At 41.7% G+C, this 19,885-nt stretch overlaps 1 protein-coding gene across 1 annotated transcript; it reads right to left on the bottom strand.

The window, feature by feature from the left end:
- Positions 1 to 854: 854 nt before the first annotated feature.
- Positions 855 to 10,761, bottom strand: LOC5518473 (vesicular glutamate transporter 1). Its single transcript, XM_032363153.2, has 10 exons — positions 10,438 to 10,761; positions 10,015 to 10,048; positions 9,255 to 9,454; positions 8,054 to 8,141; positions 6,777 to 6,866; positions 6,115 to 6,251; positions 5,006 to 5,155; positions 4,417 to 4,549; positions 3,192 to 3,430; positions 855 to 1,802 (listed from the first exon to the last, which is right to left on the bottom strand). The coding sequence occupies exons 1-10, from the start codon at positions 10,582 to 10,584 to the stop codon at positions 1,530 to 1,532; spliced, it is 1,491 nt and encodes a 496-aa protein (XP_032219044.2). The 5' UTR covers positions 10,585 to 10,761; the 3' UTR covers positions 855 to 1,529.
- Positions 10,762 to 19,885: the final 9,124 nt, after the last annotated feature.

The following is a 19,885-nucleotide window of genomic DNA, read 5'->3' as shown; positions in this document are numbered from 1 at the left end:
TACGTTCGGTGCTCAATGTCACTTTAGATGACGTCACACTTTTCTTGAAGCTGTACCGTGGGGTATCATCAGTTATTTCATGGGTGTTTTCCATAGCGTGTGACGAGCTCCACTTGCGTAGCCGTTCAGCGAAGCAAGGTTCAGACTTTTGCGTCTAGTAAGTAATCTTTTCTCTTTTATTTTCAATGTACAATAGCATGTAAAGAAGGTATAAATCAGCGCAAGATTGAAAAGTTATGTTAAACGCCTCTGTGAAACAGAGACGCTCCATGTTGCCATGGCAACCTTATTTTCACTCATAAATTTCCAAAAAAACTAACACAGGCCCGTACCCAGGGGGTGCAGGGGGGAAAATCATAAGAATCAAAGATGCCGGATCCAAGATGGCGGACCCAAGATGGCCGAAATTCTTTAAAAAATTGATTTTAAAGGTTTTTATGGCTTTTTTGGATCGTAAAGCCGTTGAAAGGTTGATTTTGACATATCTGAATGATGCAAGATGATCTTAACCTGATATCATCTGATAATTTAGGCAATATTTGATGAAAGAATAGCTACAAACCGTATTTATAACGTCATTGTGGGCCGTGGGCCGCGCGCGGAGCTCAATAGGTATAGACGTCATGTCACACGCTGCTAGCAGCTACACATAGCTGTCTAGGTGAGTGTCACAAAAATTTGGACCTCATCACAAGCCTAATTTTTTGTGATAATGTTTAAACTCGGTTTATGTCGCGAACTACTCGTTATGTCGCGAGTAACTCGGTGCTGAAGACTCGGCTTAGGTCGTGAGCAACTTCGTCTTCTTCGTGAGTAATTAGCAGTTGTCACAGTAAGTAATTAACAGTCGTGTCTTAAATTTTCTATACAATGTTTCTATTGGATCAAAATCCATTCCCCTTTCTCTTTTTCCATAAACAAATACAGAATAGAAAAATAAGCTCTAGCATTTTTAGTTTTACATAAGTTATTAAATAATAGTTTTTTTAACTAGAAATACCAAAACAATTATATTATTTTTTTCTTGTTGTGTGTACCAAATTCAGTGATTGGCGCACTGTTTTTAAATGTTATAATTGTAAACATTTAGAGAGGGACTTGTAAACAGAGATGACAATCTCGCCGCTTACAAATACTATCATTGGTCGGGAGTCCCCCCTCAGTGATTCTACTTTTTCCCGTTCCGAAATATTTCCGCCGACGCCTTTGCCCGTCCAGCGTTTAGACAAAACGCTTTAAATTAATTTATCAGTATTTTAGGTCCTGCACAAGCGAAATGCGAGGGTCAAAAATATACTCGATTTGACAATCTGTAGTTACTGGGTAGACACTTTGTTCTATTATTGCCATTGAAGGTAAAAAAGGTCAAGTTTATATGAGACTATATAACACAAGAGTAATGTTTATATAATCATTTCAGAGCATAATCTAGATAGACAGCAATGTACTTGTTTATGAGAACTCCATTATTATCTGAACCTGTCAGTAATAGTTTACACGTCTCTATAACCACGCCCGAACACAACTGATTACGCATTGATGACCAGACTGCCATTACGCTCATTGAAGCTCGTTTCTTGTAAAGACTTATAACCGTGTGGTTTCCGTAGCAGGCTCATAGTCTCACGTGATCCCTGTGAGACAAGTTTCTCGTGGGGGAGGTCCACGGGGACAAGGTTGTCTTCAGGTGGCGTGTTCCAGGGCTGCTCTTTACTCGTCCCTAGAGCGGCGAATGCGACTGCGCCAAACACATAAATCCCAGCTCCTATATAGTACACTTTCTGCCACTGGTCACGTGTTGGCTACAGGAAAGGAAAAATGGAGAGCATCTTTGAGTTTTTAAAATAAAGTAGCGAAGTTAGTGATTCCCTATCACCTCCAGTCCCTTGCCCCCTAAAGAACAAATAAATCAAAATTCAATTATTTTCTTCTTTTCAAAAGAGTCAGGTGCGACCGCGCAGTCATATGAAGCGTATCGAAAAAAGAAAAGTATTTGAAAATCTTTTAATAAGAAATTGCTCATTTTTTGCGGCTATCGTGTGCGGGTGCGCCCTGCGCTCCTTTGTACACCCTCCTGTGTATAACCCCCTGTGTACACACCCACCTGTGTACACACCCACCTGTGTACGCACCCACCTGTGTACGCACCCACCTGTGTACGCACCCACCTGTGTACGCACCCACCTGTGTACGCACCCACCTGTGTACGCACCCTCCTGTGTACGCACCCTCCTGTGTACGCACCCCCCCCCCTTGTATGCACCCTCCTGTGTACACACTCACCTGTGTACGCACCCACCTGTGTACACACCCACCTGTGTACGCACCCTCCTGTGTACGCACCAACCTGTGTACGCACCCACCTGTGTACGCACCCACCTGTGTACGCACCCACCTGTGTACGCACCCACCTGTGTACGCACCCACCTGTGTACGCACCCACCTGTGTACGCACCCACCTGTGTACGCACCCACCTGTGTACGCACCCACCTGTGTACGCACCCACCTGTGTACGCACCCACCTGTGTACGCACCCACCTGTGTACGCACCCTCCTGTGTACGCACCCTCCTGTGTACGCACCCTCCTGTGTACGCACCCTCCTGTGTACGCACCCTCCTGTGTACGCACCCTCCTGTGTACGCACCCTCCTGTGTACGCACCCTCCTGTGTACGCACCCTCCTGTGTACGCACCCTCCTGTGTACGCACCCTCCTGTGTACGCACCCACCTGTGTACGCACCCCCCTGTGTACGCACCCCCCTGTGTACGCACCCCCCTGTGTACGCACCCCCCTGTGTACGCACTCACCTGTGTACGCACTCACCTGTGTACGCACTCACCTGTGTACGCACTCACCTGTGTACGCACTCACCTGTGTACGCACTCACCTGTGTACGCACTCACCTGTGTACGCACCCTCCTGTGTACACACCCACCTGTGTAAGCACCCTCCTGTGTACAACCCCCTGTGTACGCACCCACCTGTATAAGCACTCACCTGTGTACACACCCTCCTGTGTATGCACCCCCCCCCCCCCCATGTATGCACCAACCTGTGTACGCACCCTCCTGTGTACACACCCACCTGTGTACGCACCTGGTTATAGAACTATATATTTAATAAAGAGGGGGTGGGGAGGAGGATGGGGAAAAGGATGTGAATAAATTAATGAAAAATGGTTCCGTACCTGACCATTAGTCAGGTAACCAACAACAAACGGCGCGGCAATACCAGTGCTAGTCCCAATAGAGTTAGCGATAGCGAACAGTAGACCACAATACCGCGGCGCGAACTCCATGGGGCTTATCCAGTGTCCGCAGGTATCGATAGTTTGAAACATGAAGAGTACGCACAAGAGGGTCACAGCAACGACAGGTTGATTCGTGAAGCCCAGAGCGACCATTATGCAGGCTGTACACAGGAATGCTGAAACAAAATCTCATGTCACACAACATAACAGAGCAACCATCACACAGGGATGCTGTGAAAAAACCCTCATGTCATATAACAAACGTTATAGAAGAGCAAACATTATGCAAGCTGGAATGCTGAAACAAACCCTCATGTCATATAACTAATATAACATAGCAACCATTATACACACTGTACCCAGGAATGGCCGAAACAAAACCTCATGTCATATAACAACCGTTACAACATAGCAACCATTATACAGGCTGTATACAGGAATGCTGAAACAAACCCTCATGTCATATAACTGATATAACATACAGCAACCATTATACACACTGTACCCAGGAATGCCGAAACAAAACCTCATGTCATATAACTGATATAACATAGCAATTATTATACACACTGTACCCAGGAATGCCGAAACAAAACCTCATGTCATACAACACTGATCGGTAGGTCGTGTGTTATTATAGAACAAACCAACAATTATTCACACCAGTCACACATTCCCACACTATCTGACACTCGTCCCCTACCCAGACACACAATATCCAATGTGTTATTAATCACATACCCCCATACCAGAATAGTAACGGGTCTCTACCCAGTCAAGGAACAAACGCAGTCACGCAATCTTAGAAACGTCTGTTTCGCCGTGCACGTTTGTGCTATTCCAGAGCCCATCAAATACTATCATTGCTCGAATAACAACACTCTCCAACCCCCCCCCCCCCCCCCACGAATAAGCGCCTCGCCTAAACGTGTTGCTCTTAAAAAAGACCATCGATGACGAAGGGTAGTGTATGTTAGGGAAGTAAAGAAAAATGACAGTTGTTTTGCTATGGTTCTGAGATTATTTTTCACCTCCATGCACGTTGTAAAAAACATCTACTAAGAATAAAACCAATTTTAAAAGAAGGCCCGACGCTTATTTAAGCAATTCCGGGATTCCTTATTCGCTTTTTTTGTTATTTATGTAACCTACAAGTACTTACACGCTAGAGTGAATATCTTTCTGACTTCTGTGACGGTTATTATATGGCTGTGAATAAGCCAGTCAGCGAGAAACCCCGCAGGAAGTGACGTAAAATACTGGCAGAAGTAGGGTAGCGCCGATAGTAATCCATTCTTTAAACAAAAACAGAAAGCTTAAGACTAAAAACATAAATAGTAAATGCATACCATTCCTCTCTTCTATTTTTTTTACACGTTTTGTAATAATTGTCACCTTTTGTAATAAACTTGACGCGTCTAAGGAACTTTTACGGTCAATTGAGAACACAAATGTTTGGCCACAGGCTATAGGATAATCTGATTCCGAAATGAAGTCTAATGTCTTGTTAGTGTTAAATAAAGCATGTATTCCTCCTCAACTGGCCATATCACCTTGGTTTCGCTCCTCCAGCGAGCTCTGTCCCTACGCGCTTTTGACCTTTCAAACGACGCGCTATGTAACAATGACAAGACATTAGACTTCATTTCGGAGTCAGATTATCCTATAGTCCGTGGTCGGCGTACATCTTAATATGGTTAATCATAGTACATATATTAGACACGATGCCTGCTTATGCCAGCTGGACCTACCGTTGTTATGTTAAAGTGAAGAACCTCTTGGAAATAAGTGGGTAAGGAGGTCAAAAAAGTACAGAAGCCCCAATTGCTACAAAAAAATGAAATGCTGATAGCAAGCACTGCTCGGGAAGTGAGGATTTGACGCCAGGGGGTCGGATGTTTCTGCAAAAAAAAATACACGTGCCTGTTAGCATATCACATAGAATTCAACTTGATTAATACCCTTATTACCAGAGGCTCTAAGCCAAATCTCACGCGTCTGAGAGACAACGCTAGGCTCAGAACCCTATTACTTAGCAAATCGTTGTTCAGTTTGCTGCACAGGCTCACCAACCTCTCAGTCAGTCTCCAGTCAATCTCAGTACCTAGCTCGAATATTTTCACGATTGATCACCTCCTGTAACAGGGGCGGGTACAGGGGGGGGGGGGGGGGGGGTGGATATCCACCTCCCTTTTAGTAAAAAAAAAACAAAACTGAAAAGTCACTTTGTTTGAACAAAATAAATGTCTGAGGGACGGGAGATACTGTCCATGTGTCTTCACCTGCATGACTTTGCTGACGTGGCAAATCCAATTTCGCGTGAAGTATTGTTAGATCTATGTGACAAACCAAGAACCACTAAGGCTCAGTTATAAGCCGGCCATTATCAATTCCCCATTTTGAAATCCTAGATCCGCCCCTGTGTAATTGCCCTGTAATTGTCTTGTATCCTTATATCCTTTCCAATGGGATGGGAAAGAACAGGGAAAGTGAAGCAGCTTACTGCGAATTGAAATATTGTGCGAATTTTTGTCAATAGCTTCCAACTGCTAAACCACTTATTCTGGATTGTCTTTTAAACTAACCGAATAAGTTTTGGCTCTTTTTGATTGATCAGCGTCTTGAATAGAGGTGGCGTGATTGGAAACCATTTGGAGCTGGGCAATAAAAGAGGTTTTAGAATGACCAAAGCCAAAAGGCAATTTACTGTAGCTGTTGAAAACAGTCAGCAAGAGTTCTCTTCCTCCTAAACTATGATCCTTACATACTAAATGGTTAACTTTCTTTTAGGGAAAGAAAGTTCACAAAACATTGCTTGGCAAACACATGGTAGCGCACGCCGTGCTGTAAGTTCACATACTTTCACAACCTTGTCTTGTGATGCACCTATAGCTGTTACTATGTACTCCTTCTCCTCAAGCGAAATGCGTGGGTGAACAGATGGGCTATCATAGACTAAGAAACACCAAAACAGGTACCAAACAATACCACTTGCACCTGGGGATAAAATGAAGGTTTAAGTGACTGAAAAGTAGTGAAGCATTAAATGTTTATGGTGTGTTGGAGTTAGATAGACATGAAATGTTGGGTGGATGTCCAACCCCCTTTTAAGTAAAAAAAAAAAAGGAAATTTCATGCCTCTGCTTTTTTGTATAAAATAACCAAAGTAACCAACTTATGCCAGGTCCCTCTTATTCATCCCTTTTATAAAATGTGAAGATGTCAGCAGCATCGTAATCAAAATCATCCCAATCGTCATCATAGTCGTCATCATCATCATCATCATCAACAACGACGACAACAATGTAATCATCATCATTTTATCAGGCATTCTCAACAACATATTGTCATTATTATCGACTATCATCCGTAGTCGTCATCAAGAAAAACAAAATCATATGGCACTGTGGGGAATCCCGAATCTCAGGAGAGCTGGCTATCAGACTACACTTAATCTCAATCTATGCACAGTATTACCAAATGGACACTTATACATATAGTGTATACACCAGTGATACTCACCAAATAGATAAAACACAGATGGCCACTGGAATCTGGAAGCGCAGAGAAGTCCAGACACCACCAAACCAATGATATTCCCAGCCTGGCAACCTATATGTTAGATCAGATACAGTAGTCCAGACATAGTGACAGGTTAGGAATTCCTCAGAGGGAGGAGGATATGGGAACCATCCTGAGGGTGTAACAATAGTGTAAATTTTACTTGCCATAATTTAAGCCTCACAATTCTTAAAAAAAAAAAATAAGGAAATGGCAGTAGCGGATCTCAGGGGAGGGTTTAGCGGCTTTAAACCCCCCCTTTGGGTGGCCAGAAAGCCACTTGTAACAAAAAACTACCTCCCCCGCTTTGTCACTGAGCCAAACCCCCCCTTTTATCAAAAAGCTAGATCTGCCCCTGAACTGAACAAAAAGACACTTACAGATAACACAGCGGGACCAAAGGGTAAAAAGCCAGGTCCAGATATATATATATAACATATACTTAATTAAACAGTTATGTATGTATAGCTGAAGTAAGTGTTCCCTTTCAAAAGACATTTTGCTTTCAATTGTGCCCCACTCCCCCCCCCTCTGGGGACACACAAAATTTATATTGTTAATGTGATTTTTACAATATATAGTACAGTCCCTTATCTATTCAGGGGCAGATTCAGGAGTTTCAAAAAGGGGGGCCAGGCTCATAGTTCTTTCCTCAGATGGACAGCTAAAGGTACAGTACAGACTGAATGTATTTTAACATTTACCAACGTGGATTTGGCGTGGATTCTGAGTGGGTTCTGCATGCAATCCATGCACTTTTACTGCATGGAAAACTATTGAGTGGAGTCCACTCACTGCGTGGAATTTTCCTTTGTTATGCAGTTTATTGTGTGGATAGTAATTGAAGTGTACAGTGGTGTGACCAGAACGCATAATAACGAAACTCAACCCAACGCTTGATTACTCGGATAAGTAACAGCTCGCTAACAACAAAATCGAGATTTCAAAGATATTTACGGAAAACTAGCATCGGACGAAAGCTCTAAAAAGATCAGAAATGAAGTACTAAACAAATTCTACTTTTTCGTTAAACTTTAATATATAGAGATCGTCTTACTCGCCGCCCATAAAAGCAGGTATCATTATAGAAGAGCATAACCCTTGTTCAAACTAAAACAACAACATTTTGCCGAGAACCCAGTCAAGTGCTCGAATGATCAGAACATTGCCGAATCTATACACTCCGTTTAATTATTGTTGGTAATAATGCAAGTAGATAGAAGAATATCAGACCCTACCTGTCCATGTGATGACTAACATTTTACTTCTTTCCTCAGGTGGCGCCCAACAACTTAACAGAACATTTACGGATGGGTATATCACACCCTGGCATTTATTGTGCAAAAAGATCCATTGTCAGTAATAGGATACTGTAATAGGGTAGGGATGCTAGGGATGCCTTCACTCTTGCTGATAAGGCAATGGAGAAGGCATCCTTCGCCACACCCCTTACCACCACCACCCCACACCCCCGGACACACACACATACACAATGAATTTGAATAGGTGCATATTTAGAAAGACAATAAAAAAAATCATGTTCTGACCACACCTTACATTTAGATGTACCCCCATATAAAGATGATGATGATGTTGAGGGGAATGATTATAAAAATGATGATCATAATAAAGAAGGACAACAATAAAATATTGTATGATACTATGGACTATGACTCTTAATTGACTCTCAAAATGGCAATAAATGTTACTGAAGAACATCACTATCACACACAACACTTTTTGTCCAGTTTTATACATGAAGTCTGAACTAGGAGGCTATTCCCGTGAACCCAAAATATTTACTAGGTTAAAATACATATTTGAAATTCTTAGAAGCAGTACAAAAATGATATCGATGTTCCCAATTTAAAATTGTGCACCATGCCCACGAAATCGGGAGCTAGAGAGCGAAAATCACAGGGTTTTCGAGTAAGATTTTTGAAAAAAAATAGCCAACCTGTACTTAAATGATGTATAAACTAAATATGATCAGAATATTTTGCAATCATTTTGCTTCAAAATTCAAAATACATTTTCCTATGGTAAAAACATAAAAACAGATGAATAAAAAAATACTTTTATTGTAAATCTATAATAAAAGTATCTATTCCAGTATCTATTCTGGAAAGTTTTGACTAGTTTATATTAAAAAAACAGACTCTTGTACCCTGTGGTTGATATGAACTCAGTTGATTTTGCAATTATTTTGTTGCTACAAAATGCATATTTCCTATCACAACAAAGTAGAAGACAGATGAATAAAAATATATACTTTGAGAATCTATAGTTTATACAAGCATAATTTTGGACAATCCCTGTTGTTTTGCTGGAATCTTTAGCTTCTCATTACGAGGTGATGGTGCATGATTTTGAATTGGGAACATCAATATCCATTTTTATACCCCTTATACAGAATACAAAATGTCATCATCAACCAACCTGTGCAAGTCCCTCCAGTATTCTCAGCACTATCAGCATTTTGTAGCTATAGCGAGCAGCCAGGGGGGTCAGCAGTGATAGTACCGATGAGATCAGTACACCAAGTCCCACAAAGTGCTTCCCTCCATTCCTCTCGGCAAGCCATCCTCCAGGAATAAGCATTACTATGTAGCCATAGAAGAATGACCCGAGAATAATACCTGTTTATAAAAGCGTTTTGTGATCAAGTGTTCCCTTTATTGTGATGATGCTTTCACAACACTTTTTGTTATTTTAAGACTACAGCCTGTGCCTGCCCTGCTGCCTTGTATTGCCCTAAAATTATGAAATATGATATCATCTTTTTTTATTATCTTGCTGGTGTTTGTAAATGATAAGCACTGTATATTTGCAGTATCCATAGTGCCCTCTTTCTAGCAGACATTGTGCAATTCAAGTGGATTATTTGGTAATAACAGGCCCATTCCCAGGATTTTTCTTGTGGGAGGTGCGAAATCTGAAAAAGTGGACAAGATTTCTGATAAAGGTCTGACCACCTCCAACATCTCCACGGGACATTTATTAACATTTATTGACATAACAGAGTGATCTAGAATGCCTTTTTTATCTCATTCGCTTATGCATCCTATGCTGTTGTAGGGGTTGCGAAGCACCCCCTGCACCCCCCTGGGTACGGGCCTGATATACATATAAATAGTCATACTGAGAATCATAGCAACATTTCTATAGCTGATTAAAAGCAGATGCACATATTGTGTACCTCTTGTTTGCTGGTCCCAGGAAAAGTAATCTTCCTATAAAACCAACACCATTTTCATTAATGAGACAAGTCATTAATTTCATCTCAGGGTTTTGTACCCCAGCACGGGGCAAAAGCCCTTGGACTGTGAATATAGATAGGGTATCAGTCATATGCACCCATATGGTACAGCTACACATGACATTTTAGACAAGCCATTTAAAATAAGTCAGTGCCCTCGAGTTATTTTCTGATTTTTCCCCTAACTTTTCATCCCACCATGCCCCCTCGGGACAGCTTCTTCTTCGAAAGTGCTCTAAACCTTTATGTTAAATCCACTCTTTCCTGAGACCATAGGGATATAGGGAATTTTTTGTAGTGAAAAACTCTGTTGCAGTCATACCACAGGGTTCCCAAGTGAAATATTGTCAAATCAAAGCTTACCTTAGGTTGGCCAGTCTGTGTCGAATTCACCATCGCCACTAGCGCTACGCTTAAGTTGACTCTTAAACTGAACGTCACAGTCAGCCCAAAGCAGCCGAGGACAGCAAGAATATATCGACAAGGAAGAATGCATGTTGACTGCGGCATCTAAAGGATTTCTCGCTAAATAAAGCAATGAATCCTTTACAATTTTACAGTATTCGGGACATACGTTGATTATCTTTTCAGTAATCAGTTCTATACGCATTGTCTTGCTTTATAGTGAACGCTGAACGGGTTGAAAAGGTTCAGAACTTGATTTTAACCCGTTCCAACTTCTTGTTTAGCAAGTTCGGGTAGGAAACTTCGTCGCTGACCTGCTGACATCACGTGACTGAGTTTCAGGGCCCCGAACCACAGGTACCCCATGTGCAGAATGAGGAATTTAGGACCGCACTGAATTCTTCTCCCTGGTCGCTTGGGTCGCCTGTCGCCGTATTGATTATGACCGCCAAATTCGATTTGTCTAACGAATCGACCACGACCGATCGTTTCAAAATCTAGATTTTCACGGCTAAATAAAACCCCGTAGAGTGCTATAATAGGCCACATTTATTTTGCCTCGACATCATATGGTCAAAGACTGCTGCGTAAAAATGGTCCATTAATTCTTTTCGTGGTGTATTTTTTTTCTCTCGTGTCACAGCTTCTTATTGTCACAGAGGACTACTGTAAATTCTCGTTTTAGCAACGAGAGCGCTTTTTGATTTTGTGGGCTAATTCAAGCGTTTCTAATAAATCGATCAGTAAGGAATATTTAAATTTTAATTGTAAAAGCACGAACAACAACACGAGGCGCGTACCCTGGATTGGCTAAAAAAGGGGGAATGGGGTGCGCAGTCATAGGAATCTTATAGAAAAAGCATGAAGATTCCTTGATAAGAAAATGACGCACTTTTTGGCCGCCAAGGGGGGGAGGGTGTATGCGCCTGCAGAAGTAAAACGCATTCATTTACTTTCCGAAATTGCATTAACAATTGTCACACCGTAGCATGCCCGCATAGTCTATTTTCAACTCCGAGTCTAATCACTCTACAAAACTCTTTTTGTCTTAGCTCCAAAAATACCATACCCCTAATACACAGTAAAAACGCAAAAAATATAACACTGACACATTTGAGGTATATTATCTTTCATTTCTTTTCACTCTACATTCCCATTTAGCCTGCGAGCCGGGTTTTCTGTGTGTTTTCGTTGTTCAGGCTCCCCGTGGCATCCCAAAACAGGAATCCCGACACCCTCAAAACAGGAATTTCCGAATTAACCCACTGGAGAGCCGGCTAGTAGGCTTATTCCCATTCAAAATATCGATTTTCTCATGTATCCTTTGCTCCACTTGATAAAGGCTACACTGCAGTATTCATCCCTTAAAATCGCTCAACCCTTAGCCTTATTGCCTTGCCACAGAACAACGAAAAACAGGGGTGAGCAAGGGAGCACAAGGGCCGTGAGCAAGGGATATGGACTTGACCTAAAAACTGAGAACGGGCAAAGGACAGCGAGGTTAAGCAAGGAATTTTGTAACTGGTAAACAAAGAAAAAAAAGAATTCGAAAACATGACCGTGAATCGACCCTTGTCCTATCAGGTAAAATGAGGAAAAATAGACCATACTTCCAGACATGCGCAGAAACACCGTATGGCAGCATAAAGCTTTACGGCTAAGCTGGAGATTTCGGCACTTACACCGCTTTCTAGCGAACTGTAAAACACAAAGGAACCTGAGGTACCCTTCGCATTATTGGGGAGGCAATAACTAGGATCCCAGCCATGTCTTAGTCGGTTAAGCCACGCACAGCTCGCTGAGATGTACACTGAAAAATATCGGGGTCTTTTTCACGCTTGTTTCTTTTGGGAATAGGTGTGTTGCTATAGTAACAGGCCCGTAGCCAGGGGGGGTTCGAGGGGTTCGGACGAACCCCCCACCCGGCTTGAGGTCCACTCAGAGTTAACAAAAAAAAACGTTGGCTGGATATACCGTGCACATTAAATGACTATAAAAATCTTTTAAAAATAATTATCTTTATTATAATCGCTATATATTGAAAGGCATCCTATTAATAACATTTTAAATACAAGATTGAATTTATTTGAAGTGTTGATTGCCTAATGTAATAAGGCGAGGAGAGGGGTATACCGGAAATTTGGTCCGCTCAAATGGAAAAACGAACCTCCCCGCTCAAAATCCTGGCTACGGGCCTGAGTAATGTATAGATGTCGTCATCATGTGCAGCAACTACGTCCTAGGTCTAAAATACTACCTTTAGCCTTTGTACTTCTTTGTGTCTAGTCAAGCAAGTGCATATGACTTTTTTTGTACCCAGAACAACAAAAGCGAGCTACAATGAGATGCACGTATGTTTAGAGAATACTGTGAATAAACCTCTCGTAAGCTACGACACTCCTCGAATTTCTTAGGAGCATTTCAGATTCTAGAGCTCATGTTTTCCTGGCATAGGCATATGCTATACGTTATAGAGGAAGAAAACTTTTTTAGTTTGCATATGGTATATATTTTCTCTGCGAATTTAATCAAACGCCTGGCTCCAGTATGTCAACAGCGAAAAGACCACCCCTTTTACACATTTTTTTCAGCAAGCGCCCTTTGCTTCTGGGGGGGGGGGGGGGACCTTACAATTAATTTCCATCACTCTTAGGCTGTGATCTACGCTAAAGCCTGGTTTCCATACAGTCGTAACAGTCGCGAGGGTCGTAACAGTCGCTTAGGGTTTGCCCCCCCCCCCCCCCGTTGTTGACACAAGGTCACCTTGAGTCGTGGCAAGTCGCGTTATATGAACTTTTGTTTACGGGCAGCGGAATTCTGAGGGAGTAGCCCCTATACCGCCACAACTGTTATGACCCTTTCATCTGTTAAGACTTAAATTTGATTTCAGGAGATGGAAGCCCTAGGCTAATGATTGACGCCTAACTCTCCTAGAAAGTGGTCTATTCTGAGTTAACGACCTGGAATTTTCCTTCAAAAGCATCGTCCCCAAAGGGGCAATATCGGAGCACACAAGTCCAACCGAAAATCGCCGTCGACTCCGAGCATGCGCAGCTGCAGGGTGAGGAGATTCACGTCACTTATCAACGTGCGCGCGCATGATACGTTCGGTGCTCAGTGTCACTTTAGTTGACGTCACACCTTGCTTGAAGCTATACCGTGGGGTATCATCAGTTATTTCATGGGCGTTTTCCAAATATTTTTGTGTGTGGCGAGTTCCACTTGCGTAGCTGTTCAGCGAAGAAGGGTCCAGACTTTTGCGTCGAGTTAGCAATCTCTTCTCTTTTATTTTTTCATGTACGATAGCATGTAGCCCCGAACTCGTTCTGCTTTCGCCTTCCCTCAGTGCACTATCAGTAGAGCTACAGCCATGGTCTATATTTCCCATCACTTTCTGCACCACAGATTGAAATTTCAACAATGACGGGTTATTTCGATGATCTGTGTCGCACCTATTTGACGTTGCCAAGGAGGAATCAACTTCCTTAGCATATTTTTCTGTGAACCTAGAGGTTGTTGATCGCGCTCATTTCCCTGAACGTCGCTGATGACGTCAAGCTCCGTTATTGTCACCATGGAAATGTCAGTCTTTTCACTTTCTCTTGCCGTGATTGGCTGGACGTGATGCACTAGCTCGTCACCCATAGACGATGACCTTAGAGTCGACATTCGCTTCAGTATTCTTAAATGCTCCTGCATATTCTTCACAATCTTTGGACATGAGGAATACTTAACTTTATTCGTCACTTTATCAGTATTCTTAGAAATCTCTCTGATCCCAAGAGACTTAAGCTTATCAATAGGCAGTGCGTTTGTTTCGTAGACAATCTTATCGGCTGCTAAAACAGAACTCTCCATCTCTCTTCGCTACTACTGATGGAGCCATTTTCCAGCCCTTTTCCAGAGGATTCCAGATCTTCACAAGATCTGTATGCACTTCGTTTATTTCCCGTTGTCGCGCAACGCCTTCGCCTGTCTCCTCTCGGCATTCACACTTGCTACTTGTTCGTACGTCTGGACCAGGTTTTTGTGGAAGTCTTGCACGTCTTTTATATCGTCGTCAAGACGTCTCAGCCGAACTTGATTCAGAAAGGCGAATAAAAATGTATAACAGGATAGTATTGTAATAGTATAATATTGGGTGACTTCAAGAGAGCATAAGATAAGAGAGGGACACTTTTGTATTACCCGCGCTCCATGTCGATTCCAAATCTTGCTATTTTTAGTAACCACCCCACCACTGCGCGTGAGCATTTTTACTCACCCTATCCCCGCGCTTTGGCATTAACATCTTGTTGTTTGCCGCTGTTTTGTGACTTGAATCCGGAAAAAAAACACCCTATTTGCATTAAAAACATCGACAATTTCATTCTAACATCAAGGATACAGGCAGTTGCGGTTTATTAAGGGGATGTTGTTCTTCGAAAATTGCAAGATTTCAGAGAAATCGATTCAAAATCAAGAGCGGAAAACCTCGTGCTTCAAACACCGCTTCCGCTCTACTTGCTGCTTTGAGGGACCCTCTCGCCCCAGACAATTTGACTCTTTCGTACCACAGGATTCCTGAATTCAAATCAAAGAAAAGAAAAACACAGATAGATCATATTTATGTATAAATTATTTATACTTATGTGTGATCGAAAGGTCACTGAGCACGAAAAATATGGACAAACGTAATGTGATAACAAATCTGTGTAAACAAATAAGGAAAACTACTCGAGAGAATGCTCTGACATTTTACATTTACTTTTTTTGTGAGGGGGATGGAGGGGGGCGGAGGAGGAAAAATTGAAACAACAAAACAAGTTAAGTGCACAAAAAATTCTGAGCGCGTGAAATAGCAAAAAAATGCACAAAGATGCGCTAAATCCAATCTTGCATGCAGAATGATGGCTTGCTAATTTACAAATTCAGCTGCCAATCAACATGAAATTTATGTCAATATTTGGGGAAACAATCTGTGTGTAAATGTATTTTTTGGATTTTTGATCTAAATAACGCATATTGAAAAAGAAAACATCCGATTGATAGGCTAAGCTCCAGATGATAAATGAGCAAAAAAACTGTTGAAAATAGAATATGATTTTCAAGCATGATAAAAAGCCTTAACAGCACAAGTTGAACAAGTAGATCTTTAAACAAAATACAGTCTGCAGCTTTACTTTTTTTAAAACTACGTATCATTTCAGCGCAATGGAGTTAAAACTTTAGGCTCATATTAACTGCTTTTTCTAAATTTTTCAAATAAATAATAAACCAAAATGTCTTTATACAAAGCCAGGCAACAATAGACAGTTCAAATATTTACAAAAAGGACTCCTTTCACTTGTTTCTGCATGAGCAAGAAAGAAAAGGTCAATTTCCTGGTGACGTCAATACTAACTATAGGGGCTTGATCTGGGCAGCGAAAACTGACAAATTGTGTTCATAAACTGAACGATTTTGACCCCATAAGGACAGAAAGATCGGAGTTTTATGGAGAAGAAATCTGATGGAACATTATTTTGTGGTTGTAAACAACAACAATTTAGAGTCCTTCAAAGACTGGGACTAAAAGATACGTGGATACTAGGGAAACCGAAGGTGTGTATGCTTCAAAACTCAAGTACAGCACCAGAAAATCTGTGCAGTTTTGTGCGTTTTTAAGGACGCAAAATACAAAGCTTGGTTTCCCTAGGGCGGCTTGGACTGGATTGTGCTAAAACAAATCCGCGAAAAAAGAAACTAATGATTTGAAACTGATTTGCTACATTGAGATAAGCACACGAAAAAAATGGAGAAGAAAAGAGATTGGGAATTTAATAGAAGAATAAGAGATGCGCTTTCACGAGACCAGGTAAAATTGAGAAACACGTTCGACCAGTATGACAGGCAATGCGCCACTCGTGTCGCGCGAATTCAAAGAATGCAGGAACGAGTGAGACATACAATACGAAGCCTCGCACTGGAGAAGAGACAGATCCAGGAAAAACAGCGGAGAGGTAGCGTTAGCATGCAAGGAAGGGAAATTTTAGAAAACGACGAAAAACGCTGCCCTATTGAAGACAAAAAGAAAGTAAAAAAGGCGACATTTTGCCAGACGAAAACTACAAGCAGTAACATAGACATTCCAGCGACGCGTTCCCCAGGGTACTTGTCTCTAAGTGCTTTTGGTAGTCCACAGGTTTCCCGCTCTACAACAACGGGTATCACGTATGAAATGTATGGAGTCAAAGAAAGGGGTAACTCGCTAGCAGCAAGGCCTGCTACGTCCCGGCATGCCACGCTGGCGGCTAGTTTGCACCCACACTCAGCCCCAGACTTCCCCAGCTCTCTAGGTTTGTCCAATAATAGAGCATTCTTGAGGCAGCACCAGGACTTTCGTTCTCACTCTTCCGCATCGCCCACGGAATCCTTGTCCGTTAACGACCTGGGTCCGCTAAAGCCGCCGGAGTTGAACATTCGTAGACGATCGGCCGAGGACTGCGTGTCGTTTAATAGGAACGGAAGAATAAGAAGTGCGCAAATCCGAAGAGTTTCCGACAATTTTCCGAGAGCCAACCGAAGATCCACCGAAGATTTACGAAAAATAACGGGAAAGCCAACGAGACAAGAACATAGGGTGAGCGATGTAAATCAGATGACTTCATCACACGTGATTACCTCCAATTCTACGAAACCGCATCGGAAGTATTCCGACACTCGTCCCAGGCCTAAGCTTGTCCGCACGCGTAGCAGCTCTTTGCCGGATTTGCAGCATGAGCCTGCTGTTACTGAACAGCGGAGTAAAATCTCTGTTAAGCATGTTTCGCTGATATGACGCTGGTATTAAGTAGTCCCAAGGACCTGAGTAAATGTAGATGGAAGAAGGAGTGAAATATGATCAAGGAAAGGTATAAACAAACGCTTTGAGTGACTAAATGTAAAAAAAAATCCACCACCATATCAAGATAATTGAGCCAAAACATATCAAGAAAATTGAGCCCGAAATTGTTTTTTTGGCAAACGCGGTCACTTCCATATAAGAAAACTAATATATTCCTGCATGATTCTTGTCATTTTTAGGTGAGCTTACCCCAGGGGCTTCGTAAACTTTATGACTTGTAACCAGAAGAGAAAAACAGTTACTGTGACCATCTTTAGTTAGTTGAGAAGGTCCCTGAAAAGAAACTAAGTTTCCTCGGTACCAGACCCCCAAAACGACAACGTTTTCTTTATATGATTGTCGTTTTTGCGAAACGCGGTCACTTCCATATAAGGAAACTAAGTTTCTTGTAATTTTTAAGGTGAGCGTACCCCAGGGGCTTCGTTAACTTTGTGACTTGTCACCAGAAGAGAAAAACAGTTACTGTGACCATTTTTAGTTAGTTGAGAAGGTCCCTTGTGCCCGGGGCAGGGGGGGGGGGGGGGGGGGGGGGCGGGGGGAGAGTCCTAGGAAACGCCGTGACACCTATATAGTACCAGAATGTGGGGAAGTTGATTGCCCCTACTTATGAGCCCATGTCTGTATTATATAAGTGTCACGGCGTTTCCTAGGATCAGGCTATTTTTAGACGCACGGATTAGCCAATCAGATGACAGGGCGGAAAAAATTGACTTTGCCTCAAGGAATCCAAAATGGCGGCCGAGAAGGGGGAAAACGACGCTTGCTTTTCAACGTCTACCTACGTCGTCAAATGCCTACTTGCATGGATTTGGTATACTTGCATGTTTTTTTTTATATTTGCATGGTTTTTTTATACTTGCATGGTTTTTTTATACTTGCATGTTTTTTTTATACTTGCATGTTTTTTTTTTTATACTTGCATGGATTTTGTATACTTGCATGGATTTTTTTATACTTGCATGTTTTTTTTATACTTGCATGGTTTTTGTATACTTACTTGCATTGATTTTTTTTATACTTGCATGGATTTTGTATACTTGCATGGATTTTTTTATACTTGCATGGTTTTTTTTATACTTGCGTGGTTTTTGTATACTTACTTGCATGGATTTTTTATACTTGCATGGATTTTTTATACTTGCATTGTTTTTTATACTTGCACGGATTTTTTTATACTTGCATGGATTTTTTTATACTTGCATGGATTTTGTATACTTGCATGGTTTTTTTTTATACTTGCATGTTTTTTTTATACTTGCATGGTTTTTTTATACTTGCATGGATTTTGTATATGCTTGCCTGGATTTTTGTATACTTGTATGGATTTTTTTATACTTTATGGATTTTGTATACTTGCATGGATTTATTACATACCTGTCAACTCTCCCGCATTAGGCGGGAGTCTCAAGATTTTGGACCCCTTCTCCCGCTTTCCCGCGTTGAGCACCAAATCTCCCGCTTTTTAGCGACTTTTATCGCTTCCGAAAAATTATTCTATAGAAAATCGTCATTTTGACTATTTTGTATTAAAATATTTGAAACAATAATTCACTTGCGTAGCGCAATTTATCTAACACCCTCGTGCGATCCTTAAGTGAATTTGTTCGTGAAAGCTTTCTATACGGCAAACGCCTGCATGGTTAAACCCACCCCTCCCCCCAAAAAAATGAATATACCCCGCCCCTCCCCCCTAAAAGTTCTCAAGCCTTGAGATTTTCGGAGGTTGACAGGTATGTTTTTATACTTGCATGGAACTTGTAAACTCACGGATTCTTTACTTACTAGCAAAGTTTTTTGCATACTCTTGTGAATTTAAGCTGGAATCCGGATTACAAGAATCCTGGAAAACAAAAATGGAATCCAGAATCCACGGGAAAAACCCCCACATGGAGTCCGGAATCAACAAACTAGGATCCGGAATCCAGAACCTTATTAGAGAACCTATCATGGGGCGAACGGATAGTTTGGCATAACTTGATTTGCAAATTGATACTATAGTGCGAAAATGAATTTTGAAACGTTATTCTGAGACAGATATGCATTTCTCGCTGCCAAGAAAGGCTTGAAGTACAAATCAAACATATCTTTTCTTTCATTTGGGAAATGATTTATTCGTTTGATATCAAATCATTAGATTTGGGGGCATTCTTTCTTGACTGGGCTCGTAACGGTAATGGCCGCCATGTTGGACTTTCTCTCTATTTGGAAAATGGGGGCGGGGCTTAGGCCCTTTTATACCGCGCCTTCGTGTTTAAGAACATCATCGGTAAGAACATATTCAGCCTTAAACTGTTAAATTGTCCCAAAAATAAGATCGGCCCAGCCTCAACTGAAAATTAGACGTTCTAATAAAGCTTGGAGCGCTTTTCCAAATATTCAAAACTCGAGCAAACGAACTTCTTCTATTTTCGAGAGCGATCAGTTGAGCCCTGCCAAATGAAAGCAAGGCTGGACATTACTCTAGCATATGGGAACACTCTAGCTTGAGGGGGGCAAGAAGCAATAACACCCCATAAAGAACACGCACAGAGAGAGCTCATA

Source organism: Nematostella vectensis, chromosome 11 (assembly GCF_932526225.1).
Source record: "Nematostella vectensis chromosome 11, jaNemVect1.1, whole genome shotgun sequence".
Lineage (NCBI taxonomy): Eukaryota > Metazoa > Cnidaria > Anthozoa > Actiniaria > Edwardsiidae > Nematostella > Nematostella vectensis.
This window is presented reverse-complemented; position numbering and strand designations above follow the sequence as displayed.